We start from the raw sequence: 16,278 nt of genomic DNA, 5'->3' as shown, positions 1-16,278 counted from the left end.
GCCTTTGTCTTTTGGCAGTGTAAATCTAGTATCTATCTATCATCCTATCTTTCTCTCCTTTTATACTGTCTGCTCCTTTAATAAGTACCCATCACACCACATTATTAACACTCTGTTCCACTTAGACATCTTCTTAATTAAACAATGCTAGGCAACAGTACTATCTTTATTCAAGGTCATTTTCTATGTTGTTAGGAATTAGGGTGCTTCTACATATTTAAGGCGATAGAATTCAACTCACAAGGTCAATCGTTATATTTATTGTTTACTTATTTATTTATTGTTACTATAATGTCCTTGGAAAGAGGATGTGGAATTGGGGATTTAAATTAAGTAAAACAATTACCTAAGATGCACAAGACCCTGGATTTAGTTCCATTATAAATACAAATAAGAAAAAAAAACAGCAAGAAAAGTAGAAAAGAGGAAAGTCACAACAGGATGAGCAACTGACCCTAAAGCAGACTGCTAATAAGTAATATAGACTAAATAGAACCAGGAATAGATCTCCGATCTACTGAATATTTACTCAACTTTTATTCCATCCACTCCACTGTAGCTTCAGAACCTGCAGATCTGAAAGAGTGAAAAATGCAAGGAGAAAAATACACAAAAATTCACAGGGGTAGTCAGAAAAGTGAATTCAGTTGTGGGTGGTATTTGATATACCTTCTGAAGGTAGGTAAGAGGACCTGCAGCAAGCAGGAGGTCAAAGAATAGACAGTCTTCATAAAGTAGAACAGAAAGGGGTGAGCATATGCCTATCTCTAATAAAAGAGGCAGCAATTCAGATGACCAGCAACTCACCCAGTTAATATGGAATTTAGAGTTCATGGTAGAAATAGAATTATTCATGATGTTTGTAGTTTTGGGAAAGCAAATTTGAAAATCCTTATTAATTAAATGTTGTTCAGTAGGAGCTGTTATGTCATTGGGTATTTCAAGCAAGGTGAAACAGGCACACAGGACACACGTTATGGGAATTCTGTTATGTTTGATACTTTGTAAGATGGTTCATGTGTAAAATCTAGAGAAATTAACTCTAGCTAACTTATTAGAAAGGATATATGACATTTGTACAGTCTGACCCTAGAGAATAGCTTCATCATAAACTAAGATGCAGAGTTACTTCAGCCACAGATTATGAAACTGGACTTTCATAAAAGTCATCTGTGACTGAAAACTCAGGTGAGTTCCGACCCTGTTGAATCTGTCACCTGAGCAGCTCTTAGAACATTCAAAATAGCCCACCATGACAATAGTTAATAAAGAACATAATCAATTAAGAAGGTTTTTCAAAGAATGACTACAGCTGTTGGGTACTGCAGGAGAATAGAATCTATACCTTAGGTTTATTGAAAATTAACTGAGTTACTACGGTTTTGGTACCATCTACAGGAAAAGGCACTCTTGGAAAAATAGGAGTAGGATTCCTAGAGAAAAGTATTTCAGGTTTCAGCTAGGCATCTATAGATAGATATGTGCACACATTGGCATGTCTGTAGTGCACAGAATTCACTATTGCAAGCACAAAAAGGGGTCCGTTTGGTTCAAAGCCCACATGTTATCCAGGATTCAATATAGCCACTTAAATATTTTTAATGCAAATATCTTAGTTTCAGTTTATGACTCTGACCACCCTTTTGAAATGCACACTCCCATTTTGTTAGTTCTCTCAACTATCCATCATCTCAGTTAGTATACTCTTCCTTATTAAAACTTTCCTGTGACATTTCAATTTCTAAAGATAACCATGAACATTCAACTGAAGGTTAGTAGGTAAGACATGAGTACATTGAAGTTTTAGAATGGAAAACTCAGAAGACACAGATGCTGAGCATGGATGTAGACACCTGTGTATGAATTCTGAGTAATGACAACCGTTTTTAATAACTATATCCTTGTGAGGACAGTGAAGAGCAGCTACACTAAAACATCCTCCACTTAAAATTGTGGGGTCCCAAATGTTTCAGATGTCATATTTTCTTGGATTTCTAATATTAATTTAATATTAACATGCATAATGAGATATTGTGGGTATGAGACAAAGTCAACACCAAAAGGCAATCATCTATGTTTTACAGACATGTTGTACACATAACATGGTTATTTGCTATAAAATGTGAAGTGTACACACACATTGATGCTGACATAGCTAAAGAACTGCACATACATTTCTAGCACTGTCTGTTACTTCTTTTCTCAATTAATGAAATGGTGATGTGGGAAAATAAATAGAAACTAATAGAAAATTATATTATGCTAGCTGCTGTTGTAGAACTCTACTCCTGATAAGAATCCAAATCATCAGCAAAAGCATGAAAGGCATTTTAAGTATTCCTGATCCACTAATATTTAGCAGTAATATTTTCTAGTAATAAAACTAGCAGAGGAAATGATACTTCAGTAAATAAGCCAAAATATCACAGGTAAGTTTGTCAAAAAAATAATCGAGGTCATGTGTGTACTCTATAAATGTGAATTACATTATGACCATGTTTATACATAGGTATTCATTTTAGGCATCTTATGTACAGAACATAGGCATTTGAAAATAAATTTCATTTCTATATTTAAATATATAACTCTTTTATTAATCAGAAGAAAGAACTGTACATTGATTCTGGTTTTAAGTGGGTTTCTCTTTTGTTTCTTTACCTTGGAGGTCAAGATATCTTTATGACAGAAGAACAGAAGAAATATTATAATGCAATGAAGAAGCTAGGATCCAAGAAACCACAAAAGCCAATTCCTAGGCCAGGGGTAAATATATAATGGCTGTGTGTGTGTGTGTGTGTGTGTGTGCATGCACACACGTGCACGCATGTATGCATACATATGCAATATTAATTTGTGTTCATTTCCTAACTGTAATATATTTTACTCTTTTTATAAAATTTATTTAATTTTTGATTATGTTTTTCCCTCCCTTTACTCCTTATAGATCCTTTGTATATTTTAAAATGCAGATAGTACTTGAGAGCTTTATTCTGCATTCACTATCATTTTCGGTTTGTTTTGCAGAACAAATTCCAAGGATGTATATTTGACTTAGTGACAAATCAAGCCTTTGATATCACCATCATGGTCCTCATTTGCCTCAACATGGTAACCATGATGGTAGAAAAAGAAGGGCAAAGTGATTACATGACTGATGTTTTGTACTGGATCAACGTGGTCTTCATTATCCTGTTCACTGGGGAGTGTGTGCTGAAGCTCATCTCCCTCCGACATTACTACTTCACTGTGGGATGGAACATTTTTGATTTTGTGGTGGTGATCCTCTCCATTGTAGGTAAGGCCATTTATTAATCAAATTTTAGTTGTGGATAAAGTCCACACTGCCCAAAGCAGTGTCTGCATGCTTGAGATCTGTTTTACTTTCAAGTGAATTATTAGCATGAAAGAATGGGGGAAATCTAGAAAGAAAGCAATTTCCACATCAGAATTCAAACTCAAGCCCCCAAAACCAGCCGTTGTGTCTGTCAGGAAGAATTCTTGCTGAGATTAGTCCCCACGTCTGCCTTTAGAAGCCTGCAAGTAGATATCTGTTCATAGATGTGTCTTGAAAGCTAATGAAGAAGGCACTATTAATTTTAGTTTTAGCAGGTTCAGGGATACCAGGGATACCAGTATGGGCTGTTATATTCATCCTGAACTTAAAATATCAAAAACTGCCATTTTTATTTTTTAACATTTAAAACTTGGCCAGTCTATAAAATTCAGTAATTGTTCAACTAGCACCTTGGGTCTGTGCAACACAGATTTTCTATGTCCTCTCCTTTCACCACTGTCTCCCTCCTGTTTTCTATCCTCACACGTCTACTATTTCAAAGTTACATTTAATTTTTAGCATTGAAATTTCTTAATAGAAGAAATTCTAGAATTAAACTCATAGCTGATCAAACAGGGTCATAAAAGCAAATGTTCGTATAATCCAGAACCACAATGAAGAGTCAAATGACATAAAATTGGTGTTTAAATGACATTGTCACTAGATGAGATAAACCAAAGCAAATTTAAATGTCATAGTGATAACATGAAAAATACTGGTGGAAGCTTTCCCTTTCAGTCAGGATAATAAAAGAACGTCCTTCTACCACACAGCAATACTAGTCAGAGGATTTAAGTAAGAAAACAAAGAGGTGTATGTGTTAAAACCCAAGAGTAATTAATCTTTATCCTCATCAGATCCTCATCATAGCACTTCTAAAGTGAACGAGTTGGCTGTAGCCACATACCCCCATCTGTAATCCAGTCATTGAGGAGGCTTTACCAATAGGATATGGAGCCGCAGACCATCCTAGGCCACCTAGCCGGACAATTCCACAACTTTTTTTTTAACTCAAAACTTTTTAAAAATCAATCAGAGCTCAGAAAAATCAAATTGCAAATTGCACTTACCAACAATGGCAATTTTTCTGAAATGATGGTGAAAACTAGAAAATATGCTGAACAAATTTTTAATTTAAAATTACAATAATAAGATTAAGGATTTAGTAATAAATTTACTGTATATTATATAAGACTTCTGTGAAAAAAAAAGTAAAGGAAAAAAGGTTGAAATAATTGACGGCTTACCTTATGCTTTGTTACCAAGGCTGCCAACTGAAATTATGGCCTCTGAGGAATTTTATTTATCTTTCCTTGTATGGGTGTATATCTGTGTGAGTGTATATCACAAGGGTGTGGGCACCCACCTAAGACAGAAGAGGGTGTCAGACCCCCTAGAGCTGAAGTTACAGGCAGTTGTGAGTCACCAGATATAGGAGCTGAGAACCAAGCTCAGATCCTCTTCCAGAGCCCAAAACCTCTGAGCGACCACTCTAGCCTCGGTGACTAGTTTTATGAAATTAATTTATAATTCCCCTTAAACTATCAGTGAAACTTTTCATCTGATGGGTGGTTACAGACAGAAAACACAGCAGAAATAATAGCCATAGCAGTGTTTAAAATTAAATGTCAAAAGACTTAGGGAAACTAAACACTAGACTTTTATAATTGGTAATTGACTCAGCTGATGGCGATAAAAATCAGAGGATGGTATTTAAAATGTGGGGCAGCTGGAGTAGGGCCCCGGTTGATCACAGCACTGGAGAGGCAAAGGCAGGCAGATCTCTTTGAGCTCCAGGCTAGCCTGGTCTACACAGCCGTATTCAGTCCAGCCAAGGGCAAGGCTTACATGGTCAGACTCGATTAAAAAAAAAATAAGCTAGAAAATTTGTATAATTTTTAAATTTTTATTTAATTATTCCCCCCTTTTTTTCCTTTCTTAGAATCAATTTATGGCTGGCTCTAGCACTTATCTCCATCCTGAGTCCTGGAAATAGATTTTTGAGCATGAGGGTGCATAATCCTTTCTATTTATGACACAACTTTAGTCTAAAGAGAATAAAGAAACATTTTATAGACAAAAATAGAGAGGAATGTGTCCATGAATTTAGTTAAAGTGGAAAAATGTCACAAGCAGTTATTTGCAATTTGTAAGATAGAGGACGAAGCTATTTAGATTCATGATATTCTCCCACATAAGTATCTAAATTTTCTATTTATTTTTCTTCTCCCACATAGGAATGTTCCTTGCTGACATGATAGAGAAGTACTTTGTGTCCCCTACCCTGTTCCGAGTCATCCGCTTGGCCAGGATCGGCCGAATCCTACGTCTGATCAAAGGCGCCAAGGGCATCCGCACGCTGCTCTTCGCTCTGATGATGTCCCTTCCCGCGTTGTTCAACATCGGCCTCCTGCTTTTCCTGGTCATGTTCATCTACGCCATCTTTGGGATGTCCAACTTTGCCTACGTTAAAAAGGAAGCTGGCATTAACGACATGTTCAACTTTGAGACCTTTGGCAACAGCATGATCTGCCTGTTTCAAATCACCACCTCGGCAGGCTGGGATGGGTTGCTGGCCCCCATCCTCAATAGTGCACCTCCCGACTGTGACCCAAAAAAAATTCATCCAGGAAGTTCAGTGGAAGGGGACTGTGGGAACCCATCTGTGGGGATTTTCTACTTTGTCAGCTACATCATCATATCCTTCCTGGTCGTGGTGAACATGTACATCGCTGTCATCCTGGAGAACTTCAGCGTTGCCACAGAAGAAAGTACTGAACCCCTGAGTGAGGACGACTTTGAGATGTTCTATGAGGTCTGGGAGAAGTTTGACCCCGATGCCACTCAGTTCATAGAGTTCTGCAAGCTCTCTGACTTTGCGGCTGCCCTGGATCCTCCCCTTCTCATCGCAAAGCCAAACAAAGTCCAGCTCATTGCCATGGATCTGCCCATGGTGAGCGGAGACCGCATCCACTGCCTGGACATCCTATTTGCTTTTACAAAGCGGGTCTTGGGGGAGAGTGGAGAGATGGATTCTCTTCGTTCACAGATGGAAGAAAGGTTTATGTCCGCAAATCCTTCTAAAGTGTCCTATGAACCCATCACCACCACACTAAAACGAAAACAAGAGGATGTATCTGCTACTATCATTCAGCGCGCTTACAGAAGGTACCGCCTTCGGCAAAACGTCAAGAATATATCAAGTATATACATAAAAGACGGAGACAGGGATGATGACCTTCCCAATAAAGAAGATATAGTTTTTGATAATGTTATCGAGAACTCAAGTCCAGAAAAGACAGATGCAACTGCCTCCGCCATCTCTCCACCTTCCTATGACAGTGTCACTAAGCCAGATCAAGAGAAATATGAGACAGACAAAACAGAAAAGGAAGACAAAGGCAAAGATGGGAAAGAAAGCGGGGAATAGAGCCTCACTTGTTTACAGCCTGTGAAGGTGACTCACTGGTGTTAATAAGACTCTTTCACGGAGCTCTATGCCAAACTCTTTTTATCCAAACCTTCTCAAACGCAGCCCAGCCCCTAGTTCTGATCCAATGAGCGTCGGGCAGGCAGCATTGGCACATGCTATTTTTGCATTGGTAAATGATTCTATAAGAATTATGAGTGTGACTCTGTAGGGAATAATCATTACTACAATCAAGGGTGGTTTAATCATTTAACAAGTCCAAAAACCATGGAGACCATTTTGTCTCCATATCTTTTCTCTAGCTTCTAATTAAGTGTGTACCCCATCTAAATATAGAAATTCAGGTACAGACGCAAACATGCACACAGAAACAAATACAAACAGGGTTAGTTATGACTGAGAATTCAGTGCAAGTATTTTGCCTTTGGTTTGAAATGAAATTACTTGTAACAGTAATGGGAAGTAGTAATGAAAGTTTTTGTCAAAACATCTTATTATTAGGGAGTCAGACTCTTTATCCATAAATAAACTTCAGTTTATATTTTGAGGTGCTCAAACTTACCCTATATTGCATCAAAAGCAATTTATAGGTATCTATAAAATGTCATGGGATTGACGCATATGTAGGCTACTTATTTAAGAAATCACTTGCATTTGCATAGATTAGCATTTACTTTGATTTATGATGATATCTGCAGAATTTTGTGCTCACTTGTTTCGCCCGCCTCCGCTGCTTAGCTGGAACTTCAGGTTCACTGAGAACAGCTAGCCTATCTTTCTTACATCTCACTTTGTATGTACAATAACTACAAACCTTGAGAAATTATTGGAAATATATATATATAGATATCACATTTCATAATATAAAACACAAAGACTGTTAACAGAAAAAAAAATTCTGCAAAGTTCCATTTAATTATATTTATTTAATCCGACTTGCCCAATAAGACAGCAAATGACTCAACTCTGAACACCAGTTGTCACATTTATCTTCTTAGGACAGTTTGGTCTGTCATACTTCATCTCTGAGCAAATTTAATGTTTCCTTTTAATGAAATACACCCTGAAATGCAATTAGCTACTTGATACCCTAGCACTTGTTTGAGCAGATGACCGGAACACAGTATGTACTGCATCTCTTAAAAACAGTCCTTAATGTGTTTGGCAGCTTCCCAAGTTACAAGGAACACCAGGCTTTTAATACCTGCCCACCAGGTGTGCGGTATGAATGAAACAGCATTCAGAGGGCGAGTCTCAGCAGCTTGCTTTACCATCACTGACTTCCCTAATTGTGGAAGTAAACCTCTGGACCTCTCTTATTTCATCTGTAAATAACATAGTTGACACTTCCTCCTTAATATTCTAATCTCTGACATGAAACATGCTTTACATTGAGCAGTGAAATAGCCTGGGCTTATCATTTTAAAAGCCCATTCATTTTGAGCTGATTATAACTACCCTACAAAGGTTTGGAAATCTCCTTTATGTTTTTAAAGCACTTGGTAAGGATAAGTGGCCCTGACTCATTCTCTCCTAATTTTACTCTAAGAAGATGAAGCCATTCTTCCAACACCCAATCTTTGCAGAGAAAATAAAGCTGAGTAAAAGCAGAAGATTCTGACGGAAACTTTGAAGTCACTGCATAAAACATACTTCATCAAATTGCTTTTGAAATTCAAAGGTAACACAAGTGTTGGTATAATAAGTAATCAAGACATATGTTCTTTACTTCTTGCCCAGTTAAAAAGAGAAGTTTAAACATTACTAGAGACATGAAGAGCCAAAGATAGGGAATGAGGAATGTAAGGAGGGAGAGAAGAAGCAAAGCTATAAGAACAAGAACAAAGACAGAATTATACAGACTTGCTCAGAATACTGTCCACTGTGGTGCGTTGTACAGTGTCCTATAGAAGAGTCTCGTTACACACATTTGTCTAAGGGACCTAAGAAGTTAAGTGTAAGGCTGACAGTTCTCTGCATCTATGTTTAATCATTTAACCTAGTCTGGGGGGCTACTCTTTAATTTCTACAGATGATTCCAAACAGTGCTCAGCTCAGCAATATAGAGCCCTGTGTATCTGTTAAGCTGCTAGAATAGATTTGGTCGGCTTAATTGGGGAGCCACACAAAACCTTTCATTTGTAACAAGCTTTAATACATTCAATTAAGAACTTAGCTTTTGAACATTTGAAATCAGTTTTTCACTATTTTGCACCCATTAAAAATATAACTATATTGTGAATAGTTTTATGGATAGAGTATGTGCAGATGTTTGGTACAGATTACCTGTGATTTGCTATTAATGTTTTTACTGTTGTTGATTTTTATGTAAATTTAATATATTGGCAACTGGTTCCTCAACACAATTTTTTTGGCATTGCAAAAAATAACAGTTACGAAGTTTCTCTTTTTTCTACTTCATGCTGAACATATTTCATTCTGAACTATAATTTTAAATGTGATTTTTAATTTTTATACATACAGATATGTTTATCCTCCTTATCACTACTTATGAAATAGTATCCATTAAAAATGGTATTTTTGTTAGACAGGGTTTCTCCCTGTAGCCCTAGCTGTCCTAGAACTCCCTCTGTAGACCAGGTTGGCCTTGAACTAAGAGAAATCTGCCTTCTTCCGCCTCCTGAGTGCTGAGATTAATGGTGTGCATCACCAATGCCTGGTCTAAAAGTAGTATTTGACAATAGAGTAACATTTAGTAAAAGCTTAAAGCAAGCTTACACCCTTTTTCATATTGGCTAGTGTTTGTACTAATTGTAAAATGTCATCCCACTGAAGCTACTAGTCATATATCCACTAAAATTATTTTACCTATTGACATAGAAGGCTGACGATATAAATGGAGATATAGATTAGCATTACATAAAAGAAAGCATATCTGAACACATATCCGTCCACATAATTTGGGTAAAAACAGGAGAATCTCACTTAACTAATTTGTCTCTACTCATTGCAAATAGTAAAAGAAATTTGTGAGCTATTTCAAAATTCAAATTGTCACATCTTACGGTCATAAATATCTAGCATGGTTTTGTAGAATTTTGATAGTTTTATAAGAGTGGAAATTAAATGCCTATATAAATAAAACCGCCCATATTAGCAAATTCATCGAACGTTAATTGAAATAATGAAAAGGGGGCAGCTGAATAAGGATGGTCAGTACCTGACCTGGGTTTAGAAGTTATGAGTAGAGCCATCAATTTTTCAGTGTGTCGTTAGTTTCCTGATGAAAACAATCAAGAACTGCTCCCAACACATGAATAAGTAGCCATGCATATATGAATGTTGTTTACAAAATCCATAAACCCACGAATGCTCAAAACATTTCAGTTTGTCAACATTACATTGTAGCTATAATTGAGACTTAAAACTGTTAATAGAATCTAAAATAAAAGTCACTAAAAATGAAATGGTGTATTTATTTTGTGTCTCATTATGTTTAGGGGTAAATTAATGGCCTCCCTAATAATTGTTAGTATATTTTTTCTTTGTTTCTTTTTCTCTCCTTTCCTTGTCTTTGGGACACGGACAGCTTCATTGCATGACTCCGGTATGCAAAAGTTGAGGAAGAGACGTGTGGAGTTCCAAAATAATTCATTCAGTTCCATTCAGTTCCACAAGGGAGTTTGTATGGGAGTGAGAAATTGAGACAGGAAGTGACCAAAGGCAAACATTTAGCTACACAAAAGTAATATATGCTTCTTCTTCTTCTTCTTTTTCTTGTCCCGACATTGTGAAGCTGCATAGCACGTGTGACATGTAATATTGTGTGTGCGTGAGTCAGAGCCATATATGGATTCCAAACAAATCACGATCCTGGATACATTACCTCTGTGGACCTCTTTTCACATTGAAAATACGAGAGGGTCCTACTTCACACATGGTTGGAAGGTTAGGATAAAACAATTCCCATGAAGTCGTTCAAGCTGTTTCCGACAAAGCAGAGTCAAGAACTTAGCTCAGTAGTGGTGCTAGGGAGGCGCTCCATGTGCTACCAAGGATTTTTGGGAGTTCTGGCTACTTGTATATTGGGCAGAACCACAACTTGACCAACATACATGCTCAATAATGGCAATATTTTCTGATTCATATGAGTCTGTATAAATATATTCCCTGAAGAGTTTCATGTCTTCTACTGTAAACAATTAAAATTTAGTGATGTGCTGTATATACAAATATTTCAAATGTAGGGTTTTTATGATTTGTAAATTAAACCAATATGTTAAAGTCAGATAACATGGACATTTACAAAAGTTTAAACCATTTCTAAAATGTGAACATTTGTTCTAAAATTTAGCTATATAATTAATTCAAATCACTGTATTTTAACTGTGAGCATTCAGTAATTTTTATTTAATTTTTTAAATTTACATACTAGCCCCAGTTCCCCCTCTCTCCCATTCTCCTACCCTCGCACCTATCCCCAACCCACTCTCCCCCATTCACTCCTCAGAGAAGGTAAGGCCTCCCTTGCAGAATCTACAAAGTCTGCTACACCAAGTTGAGGCAAGGCCAAGCTCCTCCTTCCTGTATCAAGGCTGAGCCAGGTATTCCACCATAGGGAATGGGATCCAAAATGCCAGTTAGTGCACCCAGGATATGTCCTGGTACCACAGTTAAGGGTCCCTGAAACAAATCAAGCCATGTAACAACTGTCACCCACATTCAATAGGTTTAATTCATGAAGGAGTCTCCAACTGTCAGTCCAGAGTCTGTGAGCTCCCACTACCTTTGGTCAGCTGTCTCTGTAGTTTTCCCAGTCATGACATTGAACTTCCTTGCTTGTAGGATCCCTCTTTCCTCTCTTCAACTAAGTTCCCAGTGCTTGGTTGTAGGTCACTGCATCTGCTTCCATCAGTTACTGGATGTAGACTCTAGAGCATTCAGTATTTTTTATGATTTTCATGTAATATACATTTGAAGTAATAGATGTTATATTGTGTTATTATTCCAACCTTGGAAATAATATAATAGCATGCAAAATAGTTTCAAAATATTGCTAGGAACCTCTGTAATGGCAATAATATTTGCCCATGGTCACTCTGTAGGCACTAAATGATATTATAAATCACCCAACATGACTGATAAATACAGACAAAAATTTCCTCCAACAGAAAAGCTCAAATCTTCCAATGTTGTAAGTCGCACAAATCCATAACACAAGCAAAATGAGATGAAGAAGTCATAGCAATGTCTCTCCTGGGAGGGGGGGGATTTCGAATCAGCCAGAGCAGAAGGGAACTCTGCTGAAGCAGCAGCTCATGAACACAACAGAAGCACATGAATAATTGATAGTTATATGCAAGCAAGAGAGCAAACATGCTTCACTTAGCTCGATTCTGTCACTCTTGGGTTGCACTTAGAGCAGTGATTGATCTGTCTGGGGGAAGCTAAACTGAAAAGGCATGAGTAACTTCTGCAATGCTTGTCATGAGCGGCAGCTAGAAGATCAGAGATCGCTATGAATATCAAAACTCTAGACGACCTGAGCAAAAATACTACATGCTCCAAATAAGCATTGGCTGATAGGTCCTAAATTTTATAATATTCTTATCAAAGCAGAATATCTTTAAAATTATATTTCTCTTATCAAAATATAATTATCTTAAACACTTATAATTCATTTATACTTCAGCAAAATATAAAATGTCAAATTTACAGAAAATATATCTCACTAGTATTAAGAACATTCTAAAATCAAATTATAATTATTTTAAACTTAACCTAGATTTCTGGGTGCTGTTTTAACGAAAACATTCTTTTATTTATGTTTAATCTTGCGATTGTTCGTGAATCTCAAGATTTATTCTCTTTATTTTTTTAAGTATCTTTCCCACTCCTGTGTTCAACAAAAACCTTTAAAGTGTGATTTTTTCCAGCACTTGAGAATGAGAAGTATTTATATGAGAATTTCATCTCATTCATATAAGAGGCCTTAGACAACTGTAATACAGGAGCTTCCCCCAAAAGAAGCAAAATCTTCTCATAACCTACCTCCATCTCTGTTTAGTCCTTTAATCCTTAGTATTCCTCCATTTCTTTCTTCTGAAAAGTGTTCTAATAACACTCAACATTCCTTAAAAATTGAGTTGTGAGGTAATAGGCTTCCACATGGCTATGCATATCTCGTTGATTTCTGTCCCTGACTGAACAGTGTTGCTCTCCTCGATAGTTTTAAGTATAAGAAAGAAATAAAGACAGATAACATCAAATACAAAAAAGTCTACATTAATGTATCTTGCTCTGAAGAGTCTTAATAGTCAGTGCTAATCTTCTAGTTTGTTCATTTTTTGTTGCAGGGCGCCACCTGGTGGATTGTCCTGCACATGCCTTGTCTGTGATAGCTCTAGAAAAGGTCTCTAGAATATGTCAACCTTTTCCTGAGGACAAAATCTCACCCGTTTGTGAACAATTATTCTTGGCTTTGTTTACCAATTAATGAGTGACAAATGACTTTTTCTACCCTTGCTAATAATTAAGTGCAAGAACCAGACGGAAGGCTACTTTTTAATTAGAGGGGATAGTTGGTTTGTTTGTCTATTTGTTTAATAATTTCTAAAAAAGAGTTTCTTCTGAATAAAAAAAATTGCCTTACACTTATAGAGTATCAAGTCAGGTTTTGCATCCTTAATGAATAAGTGGCACCTTGTTTCATTGCATGTAGAAATGTATATCTGTAGCTATATTTTCTTGTACCCTAATATAGAAAAGGCAAGTTCATCAACTTTCTCCACATATCATTCTTCTCCAGCATGGGGCTTCCCATTCTTCAAATGACTTTGCTTATCCTAATGTGTCAGAAAGGATTCTGCTGAAGAAGAAAGACATCTATAGACATCACAAACAAACAAAAATACCTGAGGCCCACAATCTTCTGGAAGGACAGAACAAGCCAGGAGTCCCCAGACCAAGCCCCAACCACCACACACGAAAGTATTGCTACTTGATCTATCTAGACATTCTCTGAATAAGGCATTTCAAAACTGCCTTTCTCACCCTGACTCAGATATCAGTCAAGACAAAGAGACTTATGGGAACTTGTGGGAGAGAAAAGCTCTGTCAACAGAATGGTGCTCAATGTGAGGCTGACCAAATCCACTTAAAAGCCTGAGAGAGCTTGGGAAGTTATTCTAGATAGGAAAGAATAGAGTTGAACATGGCTTCTTGGTAGCAGCGCTTTTTCAGATGGGCTCTGCTTGCTAGAGGCCAGCACTCTCCTTTAAGAGAGGCTTTCTGACTCAGCTTTAGCTGCAAAACCTTGCAACTCTTTTAAGAGATCCTGACATGAAACACTTAAATGGTGTTGATAAAAGCTGACCACCTGCTTTTTGATGATGGCAGGGACCTTGAAACACCATAAAGTTGTGGCAATAAACTTGGCTCCAGCCAGTACCTCTGCCATGAGGCTAGAATCTGAGAAAGTTAAGGAATGGGCTGGATACAGTCGTCAAAGTCACGGCTTTTATCCTAGTCAAATAGCATAGCAAATTAAAGACTCATGTGGTCATAAAGAGATACAGAAAAGATAGTTTTAGATTTAAAAAAAAACTCTAAACAAGTTACACTGTGTTTAAAAAATATATGTAGGCTTGGGAAAGAAAAATAAAAGAAGGATAAAATCCTTAAAAGAAAAAAGAAAAAAAGAGAGTAACTGGGTGTGGTGACACACACCTTCAATCCCAACACTTGGAATGCAGAAGCAGGCAGATCTCTGTGAGTTCAAGAACAGCCTGGTCTACAGAGTGAGTTCCAGGACAAAGAAGAGAAACCCTGTCTCAAAAAGTCAAAATTTAAAAACAAAAATAAAAGATATAGAGTACAAAATAAAGCCATGTAAAGATAGAAAACACACAGAGAATCTGGATACTGTATGTTATTATATTCTCTTTGAATTGTTTGAATGCTAAGGAAGGAGTAACAGCTGCTAAAAGAAATTTGTTCATAAATGCTGCTGAATTAATCTAAGATAGGTATTTTAAAAATACCTTGACTTCAAAATTGAAGTCAAGAGGTAGGTTACTTTGGAGAAAAGGTTTTGGTTTTGTTTTCACAAGAAATGAGAAGCTGTGGATTAATTCCTGGTTAAGAAAAATCAGGTTTGATCAAGGAAGACCACCTGGGAAATCTCCAATAGGAACAGATGACACAGATATCTGAGTTCTACAACCAGAACAGACTCAAGACATCTGCCTGAGATGATCAAGCCTCAAAGGATACGCCAATCATGACTTGATCATAATTCAAAATTTTCTTTAGGTCCCCATAAGATTATCAGTGCCCCCAAACAGCAGAAAGTATCCTAGAAAACTGTGCCCACATTCCCAAAAAAAGGACGATAGATGTTTTTCTTTGTTTAGAATGTTGGTTAAAAGTTGCTATGGATAAAGCTCAGGAGAAAAACTGAACAAAGGATGTTAGATTCAGAGTTCTTCTTTTAAAAAAGAAGGGAAAGTTCTGTGGAACAATGGTCTTTTATCCTGTCACTTGTATTATTTTTTAATGAAATGTCAATTGGCCAGTAGCTAGGCAGGAAGTATAGACAGGGCACCCGTGACAAAGCAGGAAGTAGAGGTGTGGTAATGAGAATTATGGGAAGAGGAAAGTTTCAGTCCGCAGTCATCACCCAGATGAAAAGGAATCCAGACACAAGGCAAGTAAGATGTGACTGCCTTGTCGAAAACATACCAAGCCACATGGCTAACACAGACAAGAATTATGGGCTGATATAAGTTATAAGAATTAATTAATAAGGAATTTGAGCTACTAGGCCAATCAGTGTATAACTAATGTAGACCTCTGTGCATTTATGTGGGACTAAATGGATTTGGGACATGGTGGGACAGAAAACCTCAGTCAACAGACTTATCCTGGGTTTGTTTATAATAATTTAACAAAGTATTTGTGGGGTGATATGATAAGAATAGGTACAGATAAGTTTTGGGTTTTTTTTTTTTTTCAGAAAGGGTAGGGAACAAGAAGGCTGTACTAGATTGTGTAAAACTTTCACTCTTCCTGGAATCTACAAGGCAAAATTCAAGCACCAGCCTGTGAGGATCCCAAAACAATATCTGTCCTTCATTGTCACCTCTGATTGAACTGAGGCAATATTTCCAAATGCAAGGACCATAGATTGTTAGATTTAGCTCTAGAAAGTCTCTGAGCAAACAAACAGCGAAGAAGCAAAGAGAAACAACACAAATCCTGTGACAACTAAAAAAAAAAAAAAAACAGATTCCTGGTGCTCCTGAACTATATTGTTTTAAATACCTACATTTTTTAACAAAAAAAATTGTGGAATAACTCACTGGTGGCTTCACTACTGAAAGAAAGAGGTCCTTCCCAGGGACCATTAACTACCACTAGTACTCATATACTCACAAAGATCAAAAGAAAAATAAATAGCCTATGGTAACCCTCCCCCGGTAATACCAGATTCTTTATACCTTAGGCAATACATAAAATATATTAAAAATCTATATTTTGGTAATTAGATAAA

General features: G+C 36.9%; 1 protein-coding gene and 1 long non-coding RNA gene across 3 annotated transcripts in view; one reads left to right on the top strand and one right to left on the bottom strand.

The window, feature by feature from the left end:
- The window catches only part of Scn9a (sodium voltage-gated channel alpha subunit 9), a 142,595-nt gene extending 132,420 nt beyond the window's left edge, over positions 1–10,175 (top strand). For both annotated transcript variants that reach the window (XM_087900030.1, XM_087900029.1), the window contains exons 25-27: positions 2,659–2,763; positions 3,025–3,295; positions 5,572–10,175. In XM_087900030.1, the coding sequence (XP_087756156.1) occupies positions 2,659–2,763; positions 3,025–3,295; positions 5,572–6,764 (1,569 nt within the window). In that variant the 3' untranslated portion in view covers positions 6,765–10,175. The remainder of the gene's footprint in view (positions 1–2,658; positions 2,764–3,024; positions 3,296–5,571) is intronic.
- Positions 1–16,278, bottom strand: part of LOC148118722 (uncharacterized) — a 90,902-nt gene that overhangs the window by 51,963 nt on the left and 22,661 nt on the right. The window contains exon 2 of the long non-coding RNA XR_015735859.1: positions 5,618–5,797. This is a non-coding gene — a long non-coding RNA (uncharacterized LOC148118722). The remainder of the gene's footprint in view (positions 1–5,617; positions 5,798–16,278) is intronic.

Source organism: Myodes glareolus, chromosome 21, assembly GCF_982192425.1.
Source record: "Myodes glareolus chromosome 21, mMyoGla1.1, whole genome shotgun sequence".
Classification (NCBI taxonomy): Eukaryota; Metazoa; Chordata; class Mammalia; order Rodentia; family Cricetidae; genus Myodes; species Myodes glareolus.
This window is presented reverse-complemented; position numbering and strand designations above follow the sequence as displayed.